This window comes from Falco cherrug, chromosome 5 (assembly GCF_023634085.1).
Source record: "Falco cherrug isolate bFalChe1 chromosome 5, bFalChe1.pri, whole genome shotgun sequence".
NCBI classification, from domain to species: domain Eukaryota; kingdom Metazoa; phylum Chordata; class Aves; order Falconiformes; family Falconidae; genus Falco; species Falco cherrug.
In genome coordinates, this window is record NC_073701.1 from 48,349,726 (window position 1) to 48,368,887 (window position 19,162).

General features: G+C 34.7%; 2 protein-coding genes across 3 annotated transcripts in view; one reads left to right on the top strand and one right to left on the bottom strand.

Moving 5' to 3' along the window:
• IMMP2L (inner mitochondrial membrane peptidase subunit 2) overlaps positions 1-19,162 on the top strand; it is a 478,086-nt gene that overhangs the window by 191,849 nt on the left and 267,075 nt on the right. Inside the window, exon 4 of one of the 2 annotated variants that reach the window (XM_055711828.1) lies at positions 10,157-11,188. The exons of the other annotated variant lie outside the window; for it this stretch is intronic. Within the exon in view, the coding sequence (XP_055567803.1) occupies positions 10,157-10,268 (112 nt within the window). The 3' untranslated portion in view covers positions 10,269-11,188. Of the gene's footprint in view, positions 1-10,156; positions 11,189-19,162 lie in introns of those variants that run through there. 2 annotated transcript variants of the gene reach the window in all.
• The window catches only part of LRRN3 (leucine rich repeat neuronal 3), a 34,980-nt gene continuing 20,196 nt past the window's right edge, over positions 4,379-19,162 (bottom strand). The window contains exon 2 of the mRNA XM_005444033.4: positions 4,379-7,354. Within this exon, the coding sequence (XP_005444090.1) occupies positions 4,877-7,003 (2,127 nt within the window). The 5' untranslated portion in view covers positions 7,004-7,354 and the 3' untranslated portion in view covers positions 4,379-4,876. The remainder of the gene's footprint in view (positions 7,355-19,162) is intronic.

Sequence of the window (19,162 nt, forward strand, 5' to 3'; positions counted from 1 at the left end):
TAAAAGAGACTTTTATTGCCTTGCTGGCCCTTGTGGTGGTACCTAGCTCTCAGGTCATCTTAAGTGCTGGAGAGTGAAATAAGTGCATGCTTCCATAACAACCCAATTTTTATTTGCTTTTTCATCTGCAGCAATAGTTTGAACTGAAGGGATCACCTATGAATAACTTGTAATTAACATGGGACTCTTCATGTTTGCTTACTTAGCTGTGTGAACCTGAGAGCTGTCTATATGGCTATTAGCAACGTTGTCTGATGAATTCCACACTGTGCAAGTACTGACAGGCAGTCTCAGGGTGATATATTATGCCAAACATCACAGTGGGATCCTATACTTGCATTGGTCCTGGGAAAGAGTGTAAATCTGCATGACATATGGAGATAAAGAGGAAAGCTGGATTGGACTGTCAAAAGGAATCAACCAGTATATTTCACGATGATGGCCTGGAAAGTAATTTTGTCTCATGTGTAGGCATTTTGAAGCAGGAAGCAGTATTGAGGACAGGAGGAGCTATAGCCTTCCTTGACCCGTAATTTAGCACTGAGCTATGGTACACTATATCCTGTATGTACAGCTGTTGTCAGCATTTCTGTTTTCACCTGAGCTCTAGCCAGGACACACAATGAGAATAGTCCTGTATTCAGAGTAATGCTTAGAACTCAGTATTATCTGTAGGTTTTGTAGTCTCTTCATGGATAATCATTGGAAGGAAGAATACGATCATTTACCGTGTCTGTTACATTCTTAGAAGTTATTTCTGTATGCAAATATTCTTCCATTTACTTTCCTTACTTTCCCTATTTTAGTAGAGAATTCCTACTAAAGGAAATACTGATCTTTGACTGAGGTGTTAATGTGACTGTATACTTTGAATGAGTAGGAGAAAACTGGTGTATTCAACTTGTGAGGAAATCCCAAATTTTAGCCCTGTGCCTTGTGTGGAAAAAACAACCTTCCTGTAAATGCAGAGATTATTAAAAAGTATACTATACCACTATTATGCAGTTCTTCTTATACTTTTTTTTAACGGATTCTTGTTGTTAGATTTTTTCATCATATATCTGTGAAGTGATGTGTGTTAAATATACACTAAGCTATTAAAGCTAAAAGGTGGATTTATTACTTCCTAAGGACCCTCAGGTTTATAGAGTAGTATATCTGTCGAAGAAACAGCTATCCATTTTTACACACAGCTACACAAGTATCCCACTGCTCGCCTGCAGCTTCTATGGGGATTTTAACATGAAGAATGTCTTTGGTCATGGAGAAATAATGAATCTTCTTAGAGATTTGTTAGGCTAATAGAATGGAGATGTTTCTGTGTAGATATTAAGGATGTTATGTTTATATGGATAGTAGGTGGTTCACAGTATTGCCATTGTTAGCATTGCCGTGTGTTCTACCAGATATACTTTTGTATAGTAGATAAAATAATGCAATACAGATATAATGAAATAAAGGTCTGCAGACAGGCTAACGTGTTGCTAACAGAAGTACTTCACACACAGAGAGAGAAGTGTATATAACAAAAGGATCAAACAAACATTCATTAATCAATATACATGTTGAAATCTATTTTTAAGTGGATTTAAATGGCCTCACCTTCAACATACTTCTGCCTTTTACATGTTCTTACAGTAAACAGAAACTGATCAAAAAAATAGCACTAAACTTACGTTTCTATTAGCAATGTGTAAAATATAAATGTAAAGGTATTTAGAACCTTAGTATAATACTGAAGAATTGTAATGCTGTTGATATATAAGTTCATGAATAAATTGATCTTCATGTTAACTTGAATGTGCTAGTAAGTATGTATTTTTAAAGCTGTAATTAAATCTGTAAGCATTTCTTTCTGCAGATCCTTTGGTAAGAGTGAGAACTCTTTGACGGATTATCTCCATTCTTATTATTGCGGTTGTATGCCTTCTTTGTACCCCATCAGTTAAGCACCCCTACCAAATCACAAAGTTTTTTTCTATGAATCACTAAAAATTTCATAATCTCATAACTTACTGTGGTGGCAATTTTGACCCTCTTCTTAAGGACATTTTCTAGTATTTCTTAAAGTTTCACTTATGCATGATAGCAGTGAAGCATATTTGGACAAATAATATTACTCAGTGATAGTTACAGAAGATGCATCTTGTTGGTATGTTGAAAACAAAAGCTGAGCATATTCTTTCAGAGATACTTTCAGAGAAAGGAAGGTATAAAGTTGGAAAATGGCTTAATCAAGGTAATGTGAGGAGAGGGTTGAAAGCTACTTTAAGCAAATGCAGTTATATTTATCTTCTTTGGGATATAAAGGAAATAATTCACATCTTAGCAATTAACAGGATAATCCATTTCTTAAAATGTATGGTATATTTTAATGTGATATCAGTATAAAAGTGTAGAACAATTCAAATATTTGTGAGATATATCTAGTTACGTTTCAGCTCTCAAAAGTTTAGTATGAGAATTCTTCTACATAAAAATGCATATTATCCATCAACAAAAACTTTTAGTGAGATATTTAAATAAAGTAAATAAAGCCTATACTTACTCTGGGAGGGGGAAAAAGTCTCCTTATCAGTGTTCACCATTAGACTTGTATTCATTTGCTGTTTTACAATACCGTGCAGAGATGTTTTGGACTGGAAAAAAAGTTAGATTCTCATTTCTAAGCTCCAAGAGTTGTAAAGTCTAAATGTAGCTCGATTCCAAAGTTAAACCTGCAAGATATACCTACAGGTTCTTGCTGACAGCTGCGGTGTCTGCTCGGTGGCGGGTCCCGCCTGGGCGACGGCGCCTCGAGGCACGCGCCGCTGCGGGAGCTGTCCCCGGTGCTGAGACCGGTCCCTCATTGCAGCGCCCGCGGCCCCTTTCAATGGGCCTTTAAGTGCGACAGCGATTTGTCGGGTTGGTAAACTTCCTCGTTCAGCGAAACGTACCGACTCTATGAGTATCCCAAGTCTGGTGGTTTCAAATTAGTATCAGGTTCTTCTTTCTGCCTTTAACAACTTTGAAAATTACCTTTACATAATTTAAAAATCCTGGGATTTAACTAGGAAAAGGGCATCTTTAACATGAAAGCAAGCTATTCATTGGTACTAGGTAAAATGAAACTATTTTTGTATGTTATAAGTGCTTGTAGACCAATAACATTTTAAAAATATGGAGCAAACAGTGAATAAGTAGAAAAGTTAATGTCTATTACAAGAAATAGCTCTCCTTTTTCTATCTACGGAAATACTGTCAGTGATTCCACAGAAACGTTTCCTTCAACCAAGTCTAGGAAGATAAAATGTATTATTATTATTATAGAGTTAAAAAAATGTTAAAATCAGCTAAAGACTTAAAGGAAATGTTTGTTACTCCTACTTTTACTCTGTAATTCAAGCCACCTATGCATTCTGTGAATATTTACTTCCGTAAGCAAAATACTCAGTGATATTTTCTTTCTTCATATTTGTTTTCATATATATGAACCAAAATAACAATTTTGCTGTTGCTTTCTTTATCAGGAGGTGCCACTTATTTTCATCAGATATCTTAATGGTCAGATGTCTCTACTGGATAGTAGTCACTTCTTCCATCCTAACAGAACAGGGTTTAGTTTGTAATCAACATTCTGATCAGCAGCTTCTCACGCGCATTTGCTGCTTATGGGCACAGTCCTACTCCCATGAGAACTTTAGCTTCAATATAAGTAGTCAGGTATTCAGTGTTCTCTTTTCATTTTGTTTCATTTCATTTCTACTAATAATCATTCTGTCAGTCATTTATTACTTGTTACATTGTTACATTGAAAGCTGAGGAGCTTTATAAACTAGTCAGTCTTTATTGCTGAATGAAAGTCTGCAGGTCCAGAAAGAAAACCTTAATATCATTTAAACTGTTCAAGCTATCAGAATTCCCTGTATGGCCAGCCTTTAGACGTTACTAATAACTGAATTGGCCTTTTGACTGAAGACAAAATATTGGATTTATATGATTTGAGTCTAAACATTGCATTCAGTTTTCAGGCTCCTGGGAAAATACCAAAGCAGCTAAAAACTTGCTGTTATCAATAGCTAACATTCCTTTTCCCTGTCAGTCTGGTGTCTCCTTCCCACCCTCCTCCTTTCTTCTTCCTCCCACAATAAGCAATGTGTAAAATATGGTTGTTACTATTATTATGGGTAAGTAATTTACTAAAATATTTGTTGTGTGATTTGTTGCAGTTATACAGCCTAAAACCAGCAAAAATGTCCTATGTGCTCAGACTGGTATTTTAGCAGAAGAATATTTAAGGAGATATCTTACCAGACATTAGAATGAGTTACTTTATTGTCAGACAAAAGCTCCCAGAATGTTTTTTTTTTTTTTTTAGAAACAAACAAGGCAAAAACTGTTTTGATTTTAATCAAAAATGTATTTTCCTCATAAAAAAAATTCACATACTCACTGTGTCTACTCTACAGAATTTGCCCATTTCATTACACCATGTGTCAATCCTAGTATATCTGTTCACTGCAAAAACTCGTGGCTAGTGTGTGTAATACAGCACAGGAGGAGGTATTGCTCAGTTCCACTACTTTTATGTAATAATTAAAAAAAAAAAATACAGAAAACGTTCTTGGCTACTTGCACTGTATTCCAGACTTAAAAGTCCTGTGAAAGTTCTAGAAAATGAATTTAATGTATTTAATGTATTTGGTTGGTAAATACCCTTAGAAGCCAGTTAAAATTCTTCTCTTTTGCTGAGTCAGTACATATTCCCATTTGTCAGCAGCAGCGAAGTCCAGGCATCCAATTCCTAAAAGAAATATTTTTTCCTGTTGCCTTTTTGTTCAGCACAAATGCAGTCATGTGCTTTTTATTTCAGAAGTTAAGTGATATACTGATGTATTTATGACATATTGGTTGGTACACCTATTACAGTTGCTTTTACTTCCATTGCTGTGCTTTTTCCTTTGCCCATATCCCAAAGACTGATTAGAGGAGGATAAAGCTCATTGAGTGAAAAGGATTGTTTCTTCAGGTAATTCTTTAGATAGCTGTGTCCAGTGTCATAGTTCATCTCTTGTGAGATGCAGCTGTAGAGATATATCACAGAGATGATTCCCAAAAGAGCACCAAGGCAAGCAATGAAACCTATTACATTGTTCTTTCCATAGCCTTTCACTGCCAAGTCCAGTCCTTTTGTGGTTACATTGACACATTGTTTCTTATTCTGTGAATGGATAGTGGGAATATCTATACAAATTTTATATTCAGTTGATGGATTTAGATGTGTAAGATTATATACCTTTATATCAGATGGTATTCGAGCGCTCTGTGCAGCCTGAGAGTTTTCAGCTTTCAGAAAGGCTGTCCATCTAACACTGGACTTCAGAATTTTAGAACTTGCTTTCCATGAAAGCAAAACAGAATTAGATTTTATATCCTTTATTTTGATATTCAAAGATCCATTGCTGTCCTGAGGGAATGAGCCATCCACTTTGATCATGACTGACTTTAGGTCTGCCCCAACTAAATTTGTTGCTATACATGTGTATAAGCCGCTCTCATTTTCTGTTACATCACTTATGTCTAATGTTCCTTCAGAATGAATGTAGTATTTATTCGAAACAGTGTTAGGCAAAAGTTTGTGTCCTGATGGTGTTATCCAGTAGATTTCAGGTTCTGGTTCTGCTGTTGCTCTGCAGTGCAAGGAAATATGGCTGCCAGTTTTTAAATCCAGAGTAGATGGAAAACTTTCAGGAGCTATCAGGGGGAGACAGATTTCCATCATTTCCCGGAAATGTATTTCTCTCACATTCTGGCCTTGGAATTCGGGAGGGTCTACACAAAATAGTGACTCTGGCTCCATGAAGCGGATGTTTGTTTTATTCATGTTAATCCAACGGATTACACAATCACATCTAATGGGATTGCTGTGTATACTGACTTCTTTGAGGTTAGGCAAGGATTCTATTGTGCTGCGGTACAGGGCACTGAGCGCGTTGCTGTTTAGCATGAGGGATTCCAGCTTGGGAAGTCTGTAGAATGCGTTTGGATGAATGTATGATAATCTGGGGTTATTGGTAGCTTCTATTTTTCTTAAATCTGGCAAATTATCAACAGCAAGACTATCTATAGAGATCAGTTCAGGCATGTTGTTAATTCCTAACTCTTTTAGGTGCAGCATATTGCTAAAATCTCCTCGTCGTATTCTGTTAATGGGATTCTTGTTTAGATCCAGAAATTTAAGATTTGTAGCCTTTTGAAGAGCAATGTGGGGCACTCTAACAAATCTGTTGTCGTAAAAGGAGATGCTTTCTAAATTGTCAAGGCCAACCAAAGCATTATCTGGTATTTCAGTGAGATTTATTCCTGCTAAAACTAGGCTGCGCAGATTGATAAGAGGCTTAAAGTTCATGTCTTCTATTCTGATTATTGGGTTTTCTCCAATCATGAGAATTTCAAGATTAGGAGTAGCTTCAAACCACTTCTTGTTGATCATTTGAAGACCATTCGAATTGAGATGAAGTCTGAGAAGATTATTGAGGCCTATGAAAGCTCCCGGTGCAATCACAGAAAGCAGATTATGATTAATATAAAGCTCTTGTAAATTGTGGAGTCCGGAGAGACATTCTTCAGGGAGTTCAGTAAGTTTGTTTTCTTCAAGGTAAACTGAAAGCAGCTGTGGTATCTTTCTAAGATTAATGCCAGTCACTGAGGATAAATTGTTCTGAGATAAATCTAGACCAGTTAAATTCACTGGGAAGTCTACTGAATGTTCAATTTTTGCAATATTATTTGTCTGTAGAAGTAGAACTTGGGTGTCAGCAGGCAGTCTGGCTGGAAAATGAAAAAGGCCTAAATCATTACAGTCCACTGTTGGAGCCTCCATATACACAGACCTGGGGGTGAACCATGGTCTGATCTCACATATACATGACTCTGGGCAGTCTGCTTTTTTTTCTACAGCTTGTACTAGTGCAGTGATAAATATGCCAAGTAGAAAATTAATTTTGAGTTGCATGTCCTTCATCTTAGCTCAAAAGTTCAGAAAAGTAACAGGCCCTCTAGTATTCCACAATTACAGTTTTGGAAATTAGTATGACCTGGTCAATTGATAAAACACACACTTGCATTTGTCAAATGATGATCGTGAAGGACTTTCTTCGTGAGGATGAGTGATAAATTTGTAACCAACTTGTCCGGTAGTAAGAGGCATTTTGTGGAAATGAAGGTCACTCTGTCCTTGATGACATAAAATTGATAAGCTTTGTGAAGATGAAGTATGTATAGATGGTCATAGGAGATTAAGCAATTCATTTATTTAGTAGTATTAACTTCAAATCCCATGATTGATTAGTGTTTGCAGGAGTGACAGGATGACCTAAAATATAAGAACAGGAAATAATGAGTATAAGGAACTATAAAGTTATAAATTAATTTAGTTATCTTTTGCTCTCTAATGTTAATTATTGCAAGTAAGAAAAGAAAATTACTGTGGTGCCTAGAGTATTGTAGTGGTATCCAGATAGCATAAATGAAGTTAATATAGTAATATATCTTTAGACTTGTAGCTTGTCATACATCCAGTGGAGCATTGCTCTACAGAAAGATAAAGATCCACAAAGTCTAACACAAAATACATCAGTGAGGTTTTTCTATATATTTTGTGATCCTTTAAAATATTTTCTTTTTTTCTTTCAGTTATCAGTAGAAGCAAACTGAGGTCTGTTGGCTTTGAAAATGTAAACACTGAGCAAAATCCTACAGAGCATGAATATTTAACTTTTGAATGTGAAGTTTATAAATATAAAGAATATAATTTATGTGTAATCAAAGGAAAATGGAATGGCTAGATTAATACACATTCCTAATGATGACATTCTTAGGCAAGCCTGAGATATTTATACAGAAATATAAAAAACTGACAATCCATAAGTTTCATCATTTTCTAATTCTTTTTGTAGCTGCTGTTTAGGAACAAAACTTGGTTGTTGTTGTTTTTTTTTTCTTTAAAGTGATAATTAGAAAGAAATATGTACCTCACAATAAATAGCTTGTCATCTTAGGAAATTCAGGCTAATTACTGTCTTGTTTATTTTGACTTCAACAACTTGAATTGCAAGGAATAACGACAATAATAACAGAAAAGTGTCTTTAGAGTGATAAGAAGAAGAAAAAATCTACACTAGCAATTTCTTCTTTGGTTTGTAGTTCTGCGAGATTCTGAAATTTGCTATGAAGTTGCAGATTGTCTTCATGTCCCAAATTATAGTAAAGACTGAAACCTTAGCATCCTGAAGCAGCAAATGTGCTCTCCCCAGATCTTTGGTATGTGATAGTTTTATTGTGGAGAAAAATAATATCCTATTTTGGGTGTACATTTTGTTCAAGCCACATAATTCAAAAGTTTCTGTGTTTTCATATATGAAGCAGTACACATTAACTGCTTCATTTACTTCAGAATATAGACTTCACACTAACTTTAACCAGACTTTGTCTCAGAAGACTGTCATGCCCTTTCTTACCTTGCCTCTAGTGTTAAAATTCAGTGACCTTGTTTACAAACTTTAAGGCAAGATCAATGCTTTATTGACATTGATAAATAACTTTTGAGGTGTTGCTGGTATAGATAGACTTGCAAAAGTCAAGTGTCAAGGATTTGGACTTTAGGTTTCCTTTCCAAGACCAGGAGGCTTAGGCATATTGACCATAGATGCATTCCGTATCAGCTCAGAGGAAAGGTGTTGGACCACGTTGAGTGACATGAGCACTGGGCCAGTTTGAAGTATATTTGGCAAGACTTTGAGGTGGCTGTTTGTTATATATGCATTTAAGGACATTTAATATTTTATTTTAACATATAAGTGTATTAATAGAGTGAACAGACAATGTGTGAGATAAACATACAGAAAACATTCTGCTGTTTTGAGGATTAATAATATGTTTTTCTGCAAATGGCCCACATTATACTGAAATGCAAACACATACGGACTGAAATAGTAAAATTGTAATCTGTTCCTTTGTTCTGGGAAATGAGATGAGCTTAAGGCTTGCAGAAAAAGAAAGGTTTGCATTGGACAGTTAAAGCCTATGACTTGCTCTTAATTTTGGCACCAGAAGGTGGCACCTATATGGAGGACTGTCCCCTTTACTAAAGTAGAAATCATTCTATGCCATGCTGTGCCAAGCACACAGATGTAGTTTACTATATAGGGAGAATGGAGGATGGCCGTTGGAGGAATTTTTTGAGTTGTATTCTTGATGAACTTTTTAAAGTATGTCCCATTGACTTCTGGAATTCTATTTCAATTGTATATTAAAAATGTATCTGTAAGTGTGGCAAATACAAAATGTAAGCTTCTAATAATCAGAACATCATTGAAAATCTTACCTGAATACTAAATTAATTGAGATTCAACAAACTGCTACTGCAGATATCTAATCTCAGCATTTTGATCCCACTGTGATGTTTAGGGATATTCTGCTCAGAGAGGTAGTGGGAAAGTATTCGAGGGAAGCATAAATATATAGCTGACCTGTTTTTCTGCTCCTCCCTGGGCATTTGCTCTTGGCCACTGTGTAAGATAGGATGCGGACCAAGATGGACTTTTCATGTGTGTTCCAAGTAACTGAGAGGCTGTACCAGTTAAAGCATGTAAACTACTACATTTTTGTGTACATAGAGCCAACATCCTCCTGGGTTTGAGTTTATACTCCTCCTGAGTTTATACTTCAGTTTCTATGGGTTTCTCAAGCCAAAAACAAGGGCACCAGTGGACATTTTAATGTCATATATATGAGTGTTTTTTCCACAAAAGGCAGCAAAGAAAAAGAGGCGAGAGATCCAGGTCGAATTTTTTCTTCTTTATAAAAAAATATCTGATGTCTTTTCTCTTTCTGGTGAATGCTCCAGCTAATAAGCCACCAGCTCAAGCTCATATGGTGTTCTAGCATAAATCTTTCTTATTTCTCCGGTTAAAGTGCTTCTGCCTTGTGTAAAATATTCGCTGGGGTTGAGTGCCTTGAATAACAGATTGTAGAATAATTTTTACACTCTCTCTCAGCCTGCAGAGTCATTGTTATAAAATGCATTGTTTCACTTCAGAAAGATTTTTGGTTTAAATAGTGGCATATCTATGTATTGTTTTACATGAAAATTATTTGGTATTAACTTTTATCCCAGGTGTAGAATAAAAGAATATTTCTGCAGTAGTATGAACATCCATGATGGCTTACAAGATCATAGAACAGAATATCTCAAGTTGGAAGGAGCCCAAAAGGTTCATCAAGTCTAACTCCCTGCTTCTTGCAGGACAGCCTAAAACTAAATCATATGACTGTCTTACACATCGTTTGATACAGTACACAAAAGAGGCAAAGTAGTGAAATGCACAGGAAAAAAGTTATAGAATCATGTGAGTTGCAAAACATTTTTGTTGGTCATTTTATTTATAATAATATTATTGTGTGACTCTGATATATAATGTTGACAAAGAAGGTAAGAAAGTACGGATTGCTGATGTATTCTGGTCCCGCTTGAAAACAGCAAAACCTAGAATCAAGTTATGCAGTATGACTTTGCTTATGCCAGCTGGTTGTATTGATTATATGTGTGTCTGTGTTTATGTAATTAATTTCTAACCTTGAGGTGTGTACGAACCATTCTGAACTGAGACGTGAGCTGCAATTTACTGTAACAAAATAAACCTCGTGTAAATTGATATCTTGCACTCAACGCTATAAACTGTAATTGAAGATCAGTTTCCTTGAAGAATGTAGCATCACAGAGATAAATGTGTTGGAAAATAAGCGTTTAACTTGGTGATACTTTGAACTTTGGGAATGCATTGATTCCCTTTCTTCATTAATGTACTGATAATAGTAAAGATGTACTGAAAACACTAAATAAAGACTAAATTAAAATACTTTTACTAACAGTGATTTTCAGAATTTTTATTAATGTGTTCCAGTGCTTTAAAGCTAAGTGCTTTGTACCATCTGGATTTTATGTGAAAGTTTTGCATTTCAAATGTTCAGTTTTAAAGGCACTAATACGAAGGACAAAGAGAGCCTGAAGGTTATTTGGCCTGTTCCTTTGAGTGGTATTTAAAGTATCTGAGTTTTACATACACAGAGGTTTTCATGCAAATGTAGGTATCTTTCTTAAAAATAAAGTTATTTCAAATAATGTAGTCAGCATTATCTGTTAAGCAAAAATACTTTTTTAGTTTAGCTCTTTTGTAGTGGGTTTTGGTGACCTCTCAAGATTTTTGATGTGATGTAAGAGATTCTTAAAACTTGTACATATCGTGATGCACAATAGAAAAGCTTGTAGAGATGAGGTTCAGCAGCAAATTACCACCAGTAAGCTAAGCTGTGGGACAAGTGATTTCTCATAGGCAGCAGCAGGAGCTGTGCACTGTAGTTTTGAGTGTAATTCTTTACTCAGCTGCATTTATAAATCTTTGTGTACACTCTGATTGTACGTGTATTTCCTCATCCAGATAGAATGGTATGGAATGCTTCCTAATGTCTGCAATTAAAAAGTCTAAACAGAGCTTGCATCTAAAAAGTTAGTATTGCTTAGTATTTATTATTGTTTTCCCATACTAAAATTCTGTCCTAAAACTGTTTAAATCTTTGTAGACAGATTATTTAACTTCTTCTGGAAGTCCATCCCTGTTGCAATCCACACTTACTAAATATGGTCTGCCTCTTGCTTTTAATGTGTTATCTCTTGCTTTTAGAAAAATGCACCCTGATGTATGTGACTTTTTGCAGCCTAATTATCCCTTGTGTAGACAATGATTGGTATGTCTTAATTAAGTTTGTTTCATTTACTGCTGTTGACAGCTGGAGCCTTGGTTTACAAGAGGGTATTACCATTATTTGAGCTGGAAAAGACATTCAGTGAATGAATAAACTGAGCAACGTTTCTCATCACTGGAGCAACAGACAGCTAAGAACCAAGTCAGAGTGGGCAGAAAGGAAAAGAAACACGTCAGGTTTTGGCAATCTTTCGTTTCCACTTCAGCAGTTAGAGAGACAGTGATAAAAACTAAAAATGCAGCAGCTACACTGCAATGTGCCCTGCTGGCAATAAGGCAAACAGTTCACTTCACAAGGACCAATTTAGAGGTGGCAAGCATTTTGAAAACACAGCTGTTCATACAAAGCTACCTTTCAAACACATCAAATGAGAGAGCCTCTTCTCAATTCTAGTCATTATAACCACGTTGAGAAGTTCTATGGACAGGAATCTGGAAATGTCACTAACCAAAAATTGGGCATGAGGCATTTCATACCTCACTTGATAGCAGCTACATCACTTAGGTTTTTTTTTTGTTTTTTAAACTGTTAGGGAAGTATACAGACCTGTTTAAACATTTAATATCTCTCTGATAATTTTATAAGGCATTTTTTCTTTGTTTGTTCTATGATCAAAATAAAAAAAAAGAATTGTTTCCTTGGGCAATTTTTAAATACAGCACAATTGATTGATTTTTCGAACTTCAGGCTGGCTCTGAATAGCACTAGATATAAGATGTAAAGGAAATTGCAGAACAACTTGTATTTAATCCTAGAAGCAATTTGCAGTGTCTTAATAATTATTCCAGCATATTATATTTATTTTGTGAACTTGTTACACCTCCTTTTCATTTTTTTTTCTCCTTACTTGGAATAACATTGCCTGAGGAAAAGCCACAAGCTTCAAATGTTTAGTATGGCTGTAAATTCTCGCACCTTAGACCACTAAAAGTAAGAATGCCAAAGATTTTATACATCATTAAAAGTTCTTCATATCCAAGGACATCATGTGCTTTGAGGTTACTTTAATTTACAAATAAAGATAGATTCAGAAAAACATTATGATACCAGACTTGTATGAGATTTACCCGTTCTCTTTCACTAATTGAGTCTGGTCTACTATCCTTGTGCTCTTGTTTACTGTATCTTAATGGAATTTAACAGACGTCAGCGGAATTACCACCATGTACAATGCATTAAGAACTTACTGTAGTTCTATTTCTTGTATCAATCAAAAATTACATTACAGTATTTTGGAAAACACTACAATATAATAAATCATAAAGCTTTGAAAATACAGTGTTTAAAACAGATGTGATGAAACCAAAAATTAAAATGGAAACCAAAGGAATATTTACATATAGTATATAATCATTTATTACATATGATATTTTAGAATAACTTTTCAATGGACTCAATGAACATTTGGTAAAACCTGCCTTCAAAAGTGGGAGGATGGCAAGATATAGCACTTGTTTCCTAGCTTATTTTAAACTGCATAACCATGACTGACCATGGAATAGCAGGTAACTATGGGACCACCTGCATGTGAAGTAAGGTATGTGTCAATCATAATCACAGCACTTAATAGAAATGCTATATCATTTTATTGCTATTATTAATTTGGTGGCAGCAGCAGCATTGTGCATCGGAGCCAGTGCAGTGGCTGAGGATCACACCGTCTTAAGTGGTAACTTGCTGCAAAAACACCCTGTGAGCTTTACTCCATAAAGTTTAAATATAAGAAGAGGAACAACTGATGATTCAGATAGGGCAAGAATAACAAGAAGCTATGACAGTTTCTGGATATCTTTGATTTTATTCTTTTCCTCTAACCATAGTCTAGTGGTTTACTATTATGATGCTGGATTAGTTGTCCAGGCTTTGATTTTAGATTTTCTGTCTGTATATCTCTCTCTCACCTGCTTTTAACTTTTAATTGTGCACTCCCTGGCCATTGAATACACATGACCTTTTCACAACTGCCATAGCAAAAGAAGACAAAAAGTTCGTTTGATGATACTTGGCAAAGGAGTTAATAATTTCAGTAATTAGTTACCTAATTTTTTTTTACTACTTCTCCTAGTATGAAGTGCACAAAATAATTTTTAAGTATTATTTTATAGTGAGCAGAGATGTTTGTTAGAAGTTTATACTTACATGACAAGAGGATGAATTTCAGTGGAAGTTGCACATTTCTTTACCATCTGTGTTCTAATCTGTCATTTATGTCCTAATTTCTAATATGGCATTCCACATCTTCTTTTAATATTTTTAATGTGCGGCAGTTAGACTACATCTACTAATTTTATATATTTGGATAAATTCAAAAAGAAACTTTGAAAAGAATTTGAGCTGATTTCTTACTTTATTCTTCTTCTTAAATCAGATATTGAATGTATAATTCTGATTGTTTTATCTAAAAATTTAACTCATTGCTAGAATTGTTTTGACCTTTTCTGAAATATTTACTGCACACAGTTTCACTGTGTGACTTATTTATCATTGCCTTTATCAAGCAATTATGTCAAAAAATATTTCTGTAACTTGGGAAAGTAATGTGTTAGTTTAATTTAGATTTCTTCGTACATGTTCAACTTCTTTTTGACAGTTGTCATGTTAGTAGTGGAGAAGCACATATTGGCAGTTACCTAGGCACATAGTTGGCAAGAGAGCAGTCACGTTCTGGATGTGGGTGCATGTACCCTGTTACCAGATGCTTCAAGCAGATGGCCAGAACTAAAGATGAGTGAGACCAGTTTTGGCTTGATTTTCTACAAATCTACCATACTGATTCTGCAGGTCTGTAGTACATTTGACTACTAAAAGAGCCGAGCCAAAATCCAGCAGAGCTGTTGGCAAAATCCGCAGTTTGTGATTTTTTTTCTTTGGAGCTCTTAAAATGCAAATATTAAACATGCCTAAAACATAGAAATAGGTGTGTTCAGGTAGCTGTAATAAAGACAGACAAAGACAGTGGCTGTACTTAGGACATAGTATTCTCCTTGGAACTGTATTAATTTATCTTTTTTTGTTTTATCATGGGAAAAAGGTCACTGTAAAGAACCAGCATAATAATAAACATGGTAATTTTGGGAGCTAAAACTTCTATTCTAAATTTTTCAATAACAAAGATTGAGGCTTGAATGACTTAAAGACTGACAATTTAAATTAATTTAATGGCAGACTCCTAATTAGTGAATTCACCTTTTAGTTTTTGCTATATTTATGATTTGTTTGGGGAAATGGTCATATCAAGGTAAATTCCCTTATAATAATTTTTAAAAAATATAATTTCTAGTGTACACTGTATTGATTATCAACTATAATAATCTAAATATATAAAAGGGCTTAGTGAATGCAGTTACATCAGGAACATCCTGCTACAATCCCAACCAGTACTTGATGTATATTTACATTACATGAAATGTAGTGTGAGATCCCTGAAGGGAAAAAAATAATTGCTTGTCATTAGAGTAAGGAAAAATTTCTTACTAAAAACCAAAAATAATTCATATTTGAGTTTCTAGTAGTGGATGAGATATTTTCTATGTCATGAATTTTCCTACCAAATTAAGCTGAATTCCTTTATAATTGTGAATATATTGGGTGAATACTTTCATTCTGAGCCGCCTGGGGATCCAGGTTCACAATGTATTGTTCAACAGGAATGGGTAATTTTTTCTTAATCTTGCTTGCAGCAGTGTAGAGAAATAAATTGATGAAAAAACAATTTCAGGATACAAAAACTGGCAATGCATAAAATAGTATATTATTGTAAAGATTAGGAAGTAAAAGTTCTGTTTTCTGCTGTGTTTTGTATCAGTTGGACTGATTTATGCGTACTCCTAAAGAGCTCATAGAGATACTGTCATTTCTGTTTGTAGAAAGTATTTTAGTTTGTATTTAGTTTTAATTACAGTTTTTGATCAGCTTAGCATCTCAAGAATAACAGTATGTTAAGGTTTTTTATACAATTTGCAAAACTAATGTTATTTTTAGACCTCTATTGCTTTTTGTGCTTTTGCGACCCCTTTAATCCACACTACAGGATTATCATGGTTCATTTCTTATTTCCCCAGAAATGAATATATTAAAATGTTGATCTTGTTTACTGTTTGTGATTTGTTTTTTTAAAATAAGACCAGAAGAGAGTGTATAAATAAAAAATATGTAAATATCAACACATATAGTTAAGTACAGTATCCCTTCTACTGTGTGTGACACTACAGCCGGATAATCATAGAGTTCTTGGAACAGTAACTGAATCCTCTTTCAAATGTTCTTCTTTTCCATTCAAAATTGCAAGTTTCTTTTGAATATTGTACCTCTCCAGCATGTATAGATTCATAGCTGCCTTCCCCACTCCATTTTTTCCTAATCCTTCTGATGTTTCCTGTTATTTTAAAATATTTTTTTGCATTTTGTCTAAAGTGAAAAATTCACTCAGTCCCTTAATGTTGGATGATTTGGCTCATCAGCATGTAACTGAATAGGATTATTTTGATGATTAAATTTACATGATATAGCCACTTCTTGAATTTGTATTTCTTCCTTAGCTCTCCAGCATCTATCATCCTTTTACATCACCTTTCTGCAATTTGGGTGCCAAATCTGACAGCAGTGTTAAAATAGTTCTGATCTCCCACAGAATTGTGACCAGTATTTACTGTTCAAGTATTCAAGTCAATCAACCAGATTGTGATCACTGTACTCAAATCTGGCACTAGATTTTTGTTGACAAGCATAATTTCTCTTGCCTTTTGTTGTGATTCCTACTTATGATTCAAAGACTATGGATAGACATATCTGCTCTAGGTGCACATGTAAAGACATGTAGGAAAACTACCTCACAGAAGGCTGTTAGAGATACAGAGATGTATTTGTGCAATGAAACACATCTTCCTATGGGAAAATGGCTCTTCAAACTGAACAAATGGTAAATTTGAATTAAGATACTGAAAAGATCCTATTAGTGGTGATTATGGAATGATAGAATGAACAGTTTTGTTCATCACCGATGTTGAAGTGGGGTAGATGAACCATTTCAAATTGTCCTTCCAGTTTGTCCTTCTAAAGATGGATTAGGTATAATTTTGTAATAATGATAATGTTAAGTTGAAGCAACATGCTTTTTTAATTATAGGACATTTATTTTTAAGTCTGACTTCAGCCTTTCTGCTTTCAGACAATGCTTTTCCAGCAGTAAAACAATTTGAATAAGTAAAAAAAGATAGATAATTCAATAGTGTGACTTTTCAATAGTGTGAAATGATGAATTATGCTTTCAGGGTCTAGTAGTAATTTCTGCTTCAAAGTTTGAAGACATCAGAAATAAGAAGAAAAAAACCCCATGGTATACTTGCTTACTCATAGGAGGATCACTGGCACTAGAATGCCTGTGAAACAGCAAGTATGAACTTAGCATGTGCCAAACCCCATTAGTTTCATTTATCAGCTACAGGTAAGAACTCTCATTAAATGCTGTATATGATTCTGGTCACCCAGGTTCAGTAAAATAAGTTGGAATTAGGGCGGAATTGGTTAGTATGAGGAAAATTATGATAGATTTTCTGAAAGTAAACTAGGAAAAAGAATGTTGCTTCCTCTGTAAAACAATTTTAGATTTGTTGACAACTGTGTAGAAATGTTTATTTGTACAAATATTAAATATAGTGTTATATCATTTAAAGGTAGATGAGAAGTAGTTATATATGTTGAAAAAACCTGGAGTTGTTTCTCTCCGTGTATGCAGATGATAATTCCTAAGAAAGTATGTCAACTAAGAAGGGTCATATGAAGATTTAATTGCAAAAATGTTATTCCAGTTCTTAAAAATATTCTCAGGAATTGTCCTATCATATTGCTGCCGGGCTTCATTGAATCAATAAAATTTCTCCCTAGTTAACTAGGAGTATGTATGGAAACTAACTGGAGTTAATGGAAAATGCATACAAGCACATATGGAAAATAACTAGGAGTATGTATGGAGAAATTTAACAGGCAAACATAATGGACATAATGGAAGAACACTTTGTGTCCTATGCAAATGCTTGTGAAGCATTTGAAGAAAATAAAATTTCTTGGATGCATACCATAAATTCTATATCCCATAATGTAATAGAAGGAAGTAAAACCAGGATAGAATGATGTCCTTTTTTTTTTTTTTTTTTTTTTTGGAGGGATATGGTTATTTCAGTAATCTCTTCAGAAATTGCTTTTGGAGTTTTAGAATTTTCCACTGTTCCCACAAAAAACAAAAACAGTTGGGATACCAAAGCTGCCTCTTTCTGAAAGTTCCCACAAAAAACAAAAGCAGTTGGGATACCAAAGTTGCCTCTCTTTGAAATCATCCAGGTAATTTGCACAATTTAAAGCTGTACACATTGCTGTAGGTCAGAGAAGAAAAGTACACATGTAACACAGAAGAGTTTAAAGCGGGGGACACGTATGAACTCTCTGACATGTGGAAGGGTTGATTTACCTCTGGCCCTTCCTCAGGTAGTAGATTAAAACCAGGCAGACAGCGTCTCAAGAGCATTTCATGCACCATCTCAAAACAGAAATTCAAGTGACAAGGTATTTCTCTAAAAATGCAAGTAGGTCTACTTTCTTGCAGTAGTGTGCAATACATAGCACAGATACTTTTGAAGGCAAGTAGCCAATTCATGGTAGGGTTAACTAATGCAATACACAAACCAATACCAATAAAAGGGCATTGAGGATTAATTTGGTTAACTGCAATTTAAACAGGTAAACGAGGATAATTTCGCTTTGTGGTGTAGCTTTTTCTGCCACATCTTATAAAGGTGAACTGATTATATAGTTTAGATTCTCTTCTAGTATAATTATCCTTCCTTCAGGCAATAGTTGTCACCTTGTTCAATATTATAATGATGGAAATTATAAACCACCTGTCTGTCTCCTTGCAAATGACTCTGTATCCTCTGTTAATGAGCATGGAAATGTCAGCTTAAATTGCTTTAACATTCTTAATACAAAGAAAACAAAGCATGGAAAGCATTTGAAGTTCAACATCCATACCAGTTGTTAAGCTTGTTTTAGTATGCTTTAAGCTGTCCATATCATGGTATCCTACTGTATGCTGGAAATGCAAATTTTGACAGTAAATTAAGATTTAACTTTTATCATTTGGAACAGGGAATCCAGAACAGTGTGAGCATTGCAATTCTGGTATTTTCAAACCCTGACCAATCAGGTTCAGTTTCCACTACTGCTTGTGGAGAACTACTGTGATGTACTCCTGGAATTCCAATTCTGAAGCTCCAGTGCCATCCAGTAACTTTCAGTTGGTTAAAGGTTGAGAACTTTCTGGAATTAAATGAATAGGCAAAGCAACGCATTTGAATGGCTGAGAACT